The 7512-nt window shown below is 44.0% G+C and overlaps 1 protein-coding gene across 1 annotated transcript; it reads right to left on the bottom strand.

The window, feature by feature from the left end:
• Positions 1-129: 129 nt before the first annotated feature.
• LOC108691275 (homeobox protein invected-like) lies at positions 130-7043 on the bottom strand. Its single transcript, XM_018198945.1, has 2 exons — positions 6152-7043; positions 130-1069 (listed from the first exon to the last, which is right to left on the bottom strand). Exons 1-2 carry the CDS (start codon positions 7041-7043, stop codon positions 147-149), a joined length of 1815 nt encoding a protein of 604 aa, XP_018054434.1. The 3' UTR covers positions 130-146.
• Between the last annotated feature and the right edge of the window lie 469 nt (positions 7044-7512).

Genomic DNA, 7512 nt, shown 5'->3' with positions numbered 1-7512 from the left:
ATATATATATATATATATGAACGCGCGCAATCTGCGCTCCTGGTACTTTTCTTGCCACGACCAGAAGTACTCACACAAACCCACCGTTTCCTTGCCGAGGACTACGAAGGCGAGGATGTTGATGCAGGGTATCATCGCCGAATTCGCTACGCGTGCGGATGCGTGTGCGGATGCGGATGAGACGAAAGAGCCAGACCGGTGGAGGAAGGCGTAGAGGTCGGCGGCGGTCCTGACGCAGTCGCAGCAGAAGTCGCCGACAGATGATGGCCGAAGAAGGTCGGTCCGGTCGGCGGGTAAGGTGGGGCCGCTGGGTGGTAGTATCCGGGCGGCGGCGGCGGCACAGGCGGCGGCGGGTGATGTACATGAGCATGCGGATGTGGATGCGTATGCGAGTGTGGCAATGGGTGCTGATGAGGATGCGCGGCGAAGAGGAAGGCGGGTGCATATGGCGACGGATGCGGTGGCGTCGTCGGCACGGTAGGACTGTTTACGTCCAGGCCAGGATTTTGCTTCTTCCATTTGGTTCGCCGGTTCTGGAACCAGATCTTCACCTGGGTCTCAGTCAGCTGCAGCTCAAGCGCCAGATTCAGACGTTCACACACGGACAGGTATCTGGTTGTCTTGAACTTGTTCTCTAGCCTGACCAACTGTTCATATGTGAAGGCTGTCCGCGCTCTTCTGGGTTTGCCACTGGTATTACTATTACTTCCGCCACCTCCACTGCCACCACCGCTGCCGCTGCCGTTGCCGCCGCCGCCGCCGACACCGCCAGTACCGTTTTGTCCGTTTTGACCCTGACAATTTTGTACCTGAACGCTGCTCGACGATGTAGACGACGACGACGAGGATTGTCGTTTCTTGCAGTTTGATGTAGTGGTGTTGGTGCCGCCGCTGGTTGTATTTTCTCGTCCGATGCTGCCAGAATCTTGATCCACGACTCGCATTTCAATCTCCTCGTCCTCTTCTTCTTCCTCGGCGTCTTCTTCCATTTCCTCCATGATGGTATCCGGTGTACCTTCCTCATCTTCTTGGCCGCTGCCGCAGGCGAATTCGCCTCGCGAGTCGCCGTCTGAAAGTAATAACCATGGGATCATTTTTGTGGTACGTGGATGAGAGAGTAACTACGAAGGGAGAAGCGATGATACGGGATCGGTGTCAGATGACGAGGATTGATTATATACGAGGGACAAAATTGCGGCGACAAAAAGACGTCGCGTTTTTCATTGTATGAGGTGATTCTTACAGATTTAACAGAAAAAAAAAATTCATTTCACTTATATGTACAGATATTTCTTTTTCTCTTTAAAGAAATTTTATTTATAAACAAAGATCAATGTGAATTTTAAAAATTCACGAGAAATATAATTGTGAAGAATATAATAAAACAGTAGCATGTTTTCAAATCGAAGACTTCTATTAATAGATATATTGTATATCTATTAATATGTAATATGCAGATTGTTATAATTTGTATTGTGTATAGCAAATGTTAGCTTTTAATGACCGATTAATGACTCGTGTGCACCTGTGTCGTTTACTGAACAACGTTTAACCGAATTCCTATTTGTGATTGATTGTGAAATGATTCGGCGCGGGAAGTATTGCTTCTTGCATCTCGCGAAAGAACTGCGTTGCGTAGCCGAGACACCGATTGAGCCTGCGAGAACGGAACGATTTGAGCGCGAATCAGAGAGGAACAGAGAAAAGCGGGAAACAGAGAAAGAGAGAAACGGCCAATCGTTCGCTCAATGAGAGAGGAGATTGGAGATTCAATCAGCACGCAGATGTCCCGGGGACAGATATTCCCTGGCTCTGGTCCGTGGGGGTTGGGGTGCCCCTGGGATGCTGCGAGTGGGGATAGCTCGCCGAACAAAACCAGAGAGACAGAGAAGAAGAGAGAAAAAGAGAGTGACATAGAGACGATAGGCGGAAAGAGACGAGGACGGTACATCGGCAGTACGTTGAAGGCAGTAAGAGAGACAAGAGAAAGACGAAGTAAGCAAAAGAGATCGAGAGAGAAAGCGAGAGAAAGACAGTGGGACTTTATCCGAATTGGCGTGGCTCGTGGCCCATAGCCTACAGCCTAGCGCACAGTGCCTGGGGGTTGGAAGTCCGTAGGGGGCGACGGATCGAGAAGGTTTACGCCGTAATGGGATTTGTATCTCGTTAACGCGCGATCGTTCTTGCCCCGTCGTACAGGCCGCCAAGCGGCTACCTTTTCCCATCTCCCTATCTCTCTCCTCGATTCTCTTTGGCCTTCTTCTACAGACTATACAATTCTCGTATAACTCGACGGTCTCCACATCGAGATACCTGGCCAGTGCCGATTGATTGCATCTAATTGAATTGCGTAATTTATATTGTTTCTCCTTCTTCTCACTTCGACGTTCATTCGCCCGCTTCATCAAGGATTGCGTTCTGTTTTCTCAGCTGGAGCATTTCGCGGTCTTTGATAATGTCAGATAGTGTCCTTCTTTTCAAAATCTCTTTTCGAAATCTCGGAGCATTTCGCGGTCTTTGATAATGTCAGATAGTGTCCTTCAAAATCTCTCTCTTTCATTTCTAATGTCAGTGTATTCTATCTAATACGATAGAATTTCAATTAAGAAGATGAGAATAATGTGTAACGTAACTTAAAATTGTTAAGTTTTTAAATTGAAAAATATGAGGAGATTATCGAAATACATATTCAAAATGGAAATTGATTAATTAATCAACTGTCGTGGCTTTGAATTGCTTTAAATATAATTTGTGTTTAATTATTTTCACAGAAGCTAGATTTAATAAAAATACTAATACTTTTATTGCAAAATGTTGTCTTAAATTAAAGACAGCATTTCGCTCTATTCTAAAAAACGAAATGTATATTTGTTAGCGTAAATCTGGAAGAATAATGAAACTATGTTTTCTCACAAGAGAAGCATCTATTATCTATGTCATTTCGTCGCCTAGTATGACAACTGCGACGACGTGAAATTAATTGAGTTCATCAGAAAATTAACGACTGCAGATAGCGTATCTGTCATTGCGTTTTTATGGCGGTAGAATCGCTGGCTAGAGGACCATTCATATCATTTAGATCTTCTTCATTAACCACGATCAGGCGGGTTATGTGCGAGCGAAGCGATCGGGGATGTATGCCAAGTCCCTAAGGGATACGTTAAGGGTACACAAGGGGGAGTCGATCGCAGCGTGCTGCGACAAAGCAGCAGACACGGGAATACTTATCTCATTTCGGTTTTCCTCATTAAACACAATGACAGTGTTTAACGACAAGTGGCACGATCGAGAAATACGCAATAAACAACATCCCTAACAGTTCCTGTCTTATTATAGCAATGAATCCGCAATATATATGTTAGCATTTCTAATAACGTATAGTTAACACTTGAACGCCTTAACGTAATTGTGCTATGATATTGTGTATAATAATATGAATATGTAACAGTATAATGTTTTTTTTTCGGATCTATAATAGAATCGATTAAAATTATATTGAAAAGCAGAGAAGTTTAATAAACTTTGTATATATAATATTACACAGGGATTCTTTCATTCGTGATAATGAATGTAGCGAATGGAAGAAGCGATATATGGATCAGCGATATCTCTTAAGACTTTTTGAAGCGTACGATAAGCGTAAGATAATTATAAATTTCGTTGAAATCTAGCGGAAGATCCCGGATTTCGAATCATGAACGCAGTGCTCTGAGGGGTGACTTTCGTGGATGCTGCGACAACTAGCAGGGGCAAAGAGAGGGAGAACATAAGTGAGAAAGAGAGAGATAGAGAGAAGTCATTGTGATGCAGAAGAGCCAATTTTCTGGGCGGCTTGGCGCGATGCGGTGCGATACGGCGCGATGCTGCGCGATTATCATAACAACCGGCGATATTATTCCATTCGGCGGATCCGTGTGGCGGGGATGGAACGGAGATCTCGGTGGCGGCAGTCGAAACGGATTGGCTTAGGTCTGATGCACTTTTAATAGGAAGCGGCGACCATCCCGGTAAGATGGATGAGCCGACAATCGTGTAATCTCGATTTCGACGGCTACGATCGATCCATCGCGTACGGTTTCCCGCATGTCCTTTTCTCACTCTCTTTCTTTTTTCTTCCTTTTTTTCTAGCTTATGCGCCTTCTTTGGTTGACGATAAAAATACTCTTAGCCCGTACCGATGGGAAATGCCACGATAGGCTGGACCGTCCATCGAGATGCTGATTTCGCAAGCACCCGATGTCCCGTACCGGGATAAAGGAACGACGATGACGGGGTTCAAGGACTGGTTAACGCAGATTAGCGGAGCAATTTGTCACGCTCCGACAGGCCGCCGCCGCCGCCGCCGCCGCCCGGTTGCTACCCCTGCCCACCTCCGTCGTCACTGCTTCTGCCTCGATTCACCCTTCTTCGGGACACTTCTTCCATCTCTTATCGGTCTGCAGGACCACTTCTCTCGTCTGCCCGCCAGACTCCATTAAATTCGAAAGTCAACTGTGAAATTGAGATTCTCCGCGGCAAACGGTCACCGAACTCGATCCAATCCACCAACCATCTTTCTTCATGGTTGCAAAGTTAGGATAAAGAAAGACAAAAAATTGGTGAGAGCGACTTAATTGTTTACATATATCGGTAACGCGATGATCTTTCAAATTCTTAAAATAAAACGGTTGATATATTTAGTATAGAATTATAATATAAATCTGAACGTAAATTAGGATTCTTCGATTATAAATACTGCATACTTTGATTATTAATACGCCTTTTTTTAAAAATATGAATTCTTTGCAAAATACTATATAGTTCCCATATTAATTATTTTATATCCTACAAAATTTAAAACAATGTTAATGGAAATACCTTGGATTACGTATATCTTGTAATAGTATTTACTTTTGTAGAACTATTTACTTTTATATTAGCACACAAAGGGAACGATCTTGCTAGACTATCTATAAACTTAGCCAGATTTGATAATAATTTTATTGGGCCATCAAAATAATTATGTTAGAATCTCAAAGCATAGTGAGCAATGATGAAAAAAATTTAGTGTAACAGCTTGAGCAACTTATATAAATTATTTTGATCAACCAAATTATTTTCAAATCTATATTTATAGCTAAATTTTTAGATTTTTCAACAAAACTGTTTTTTCCATGTATTATATATTCTCTCATATATAAATTAGTCTTCATCGCGTTGCTAAGCCTGTAGCTTATGCGTATCGCTTTGCAACCATATTAATATTATCGAAAATGACGTTAATGAGACGCTAGAAGAGTTTCATTCTCACGTTTCGAGTGAAATATCCCTACGTTGTCACTTTTGCTGGAATCTTCGTGTATCGTCGTACACGCAAATAGCCCGACAGCTCCCAAAATTGCACGATCGTCGGAGAAGAAGTCCTCCTTCTAGCGTCTAAAGTTAGAACGAGGAAGAAGCAAGAGAGGACCAATGAAGCATCAAGGGGGCTAAGACGCAGTCGTCCGTTACCGGACGTGAAAAATATTACTTGAGAGATCGCGTGAAATTTTTAAAGACAGCAATGTGGAGAAAACATCATTTTTTTTTCTGCAAACAATCGAATGGATAATAAAACGTGAGTGCCTATGAAGATTTGTTTTTGAAGTAATTAATCCATAAGTATTCCGTTTCCGTATTATAAAAGCAGTGCTCATATATAAAACATTTCTATTATGCAATGATTATACAAATGTTTGTTTTATTATAACTTTGTCTATTTGTATATTTTTTAATGATTGTATAAAAGTATAAATACGTAAATATATTATTTCATACGAAGAAATTATATTATATATATATTATCGTTTTGCAATTATATTAGAATATAATTGTAATTAACATACATGTCTACTTTCAAATAAAAATCAAAGAGATTAAGTTTATTCCGAAAAGATAATTTGAGTTTACCGGCTGACTTTCTCCCTCTTTCTTTCTGTTTCAACCAATTAAATTCTGACTGAAACGCACCGCTTAAGACATCACGCGTTCGGTTATTCTTAGTTCATTTGCTGAGATAGCACACAGTGTGTTTCGACACAGATACGTGTCAGCTCTCTGGCCCTAATCAAGAACGTCAATCGGGCGTTCCAGGAAGTAGTAGCGCGAAGATAACAAAAGCTCGTTTATTCACCTTCGTGCACGCTGCCGGCGCGCCGATGTCGACGATGCTGCACACGATTATGGACGACACGGCCACCGGTAAACTTGTTCGGATCGAGGATATTCTCGACGGAGAATGCGAGGCACCGCTTGTTGTTGGTCTGCACTGTGCTGGTGGCGGTCGTGGTAATGCTACCTGTCGACGTGCCAGTGGTGGTGCGCGCCACGCCACCGGAAGTACACACTGTCATGACGGTCGAGCCGGTAGCGCCGTGCCCGGATATATACACTGGTGTCCCGTGACCGGCGGGCCCGTGGCCACCACTTTGTACACAGGTAAAAGAATGTACGCGGTTGGCGAACGGATGAACAAATTGTTCGGATGCAACACCCCTCGACGAGGGCGCTGTGAGATCCACCGGGCTGCTTGGATTGCTCTCGTCAGCATCCTCCCGGCACACGTCCACTTCGACGTCTCCGTCCTCGTGGTAGCCGCCGTTTCGATGTCCTTCGGGCTGACTCTCTTCCTCCTCCTCTTCTTCCTGCTCCTCGTCTTCTTCTTCATCCACAACAACGTTCCTTCTGCTCGACGTGTTTCGCTCGTCTTCAGCCTCATCCTCTTCTTCCTCATCCTGCTCTTCCTCCTCTTCGTCGTTGGACCTTTTCTCCCTGATGTGCGAATCTGTCTCATGGTACTGATCTTTCTCGACGGCAGTGATGGATCGTAGAATCGGTGGACTCGACGGCGATTGTTGTTGCCGTACGTTATCGTATCTCGCAAATGATTCGCCAGTGCGTACGAGCAATACAGGTCTCCTTTCCTGCGGCGGCAGCGATAGACCGGCACGCATATCGGCTTCTTCTCGTTGCAGGACAACCGGTCCTAAAGGTGACACGGTCCTGCTTTCCTGCATTCTCCACATTACCCGCTAGTAAAAAGACGATCTTCCTTTATCTAGTTTCGCGTCGTTTCATCTTTGCCTCCGAAAATTATAACAGTCACTCGTAGAACCGTTTGTAAATTCCTCTGATCAGCAAACTTCACTTTTAGCAAACCAATACTGATCGGTCACGTCAACGCAAATTCATTCTACTTATACGCATTATATTCACACTTTTCTTTCTTGAACGTCACTGATCCTGACACGGTCAATCTCGGCACTAATTTGTTATAATAGAATCGTCATAACAATTAACGAACGCGAAGATAAATGTGGCGAGTTGTCGTGATACTTGGTGACGTCAGGTATGTGTCAGGTAAATGGTAGATTTAGGATATCCTTCGCCGCATGAGTGAAGTGCGCGATTAGCAATGTCTTTGGTAGGTCGACGCGGCGCGCGTACCGTGGCAGTTACTCTCGAGAGTCCCACGTAGAGCCATGGTGGCAGAAT

The sequence above is a fragment of the Atta colombica genome, unplaced genomic scaffold, assembly GCF_001594045.1.
Source record: "Atta colombica isolate Treedump-2 unplaced genomic scaffold, Acol1.0 scaffold45, whole genome shotgun sequence".
Classification (NCBI taxonomy): domain Eukaryota; kingdom Metazoa; phylum Arthropoda; class Insecta; order Hymenoptera; family Formicidae; genus Atta; species Atta colombica.
Note: the sequence above shows the minus strand (reverse complement) of the source record. Positions and strands in the feature narration are given on the sequence as shown.

What these genes read in the sequence shown, in the direction of transcription:
- LOC108691275 (XM_018198945.1), bottom strand. Translation starts at nt 7,043, where the DNA reads ATGTGGAGAATGCAGGAAAGCAGGACCGTGTCACCTTTAGGACCGGTT. An exon ending in CGCCGGCAGCGTGCACGAAG is followed by an intron (nt 1,070 to 6,151) that starts GTGAATAAACGA and finishes TATTACTTTCAG; the next exon opens with ACGGCGACTCGCGAGGCGAA.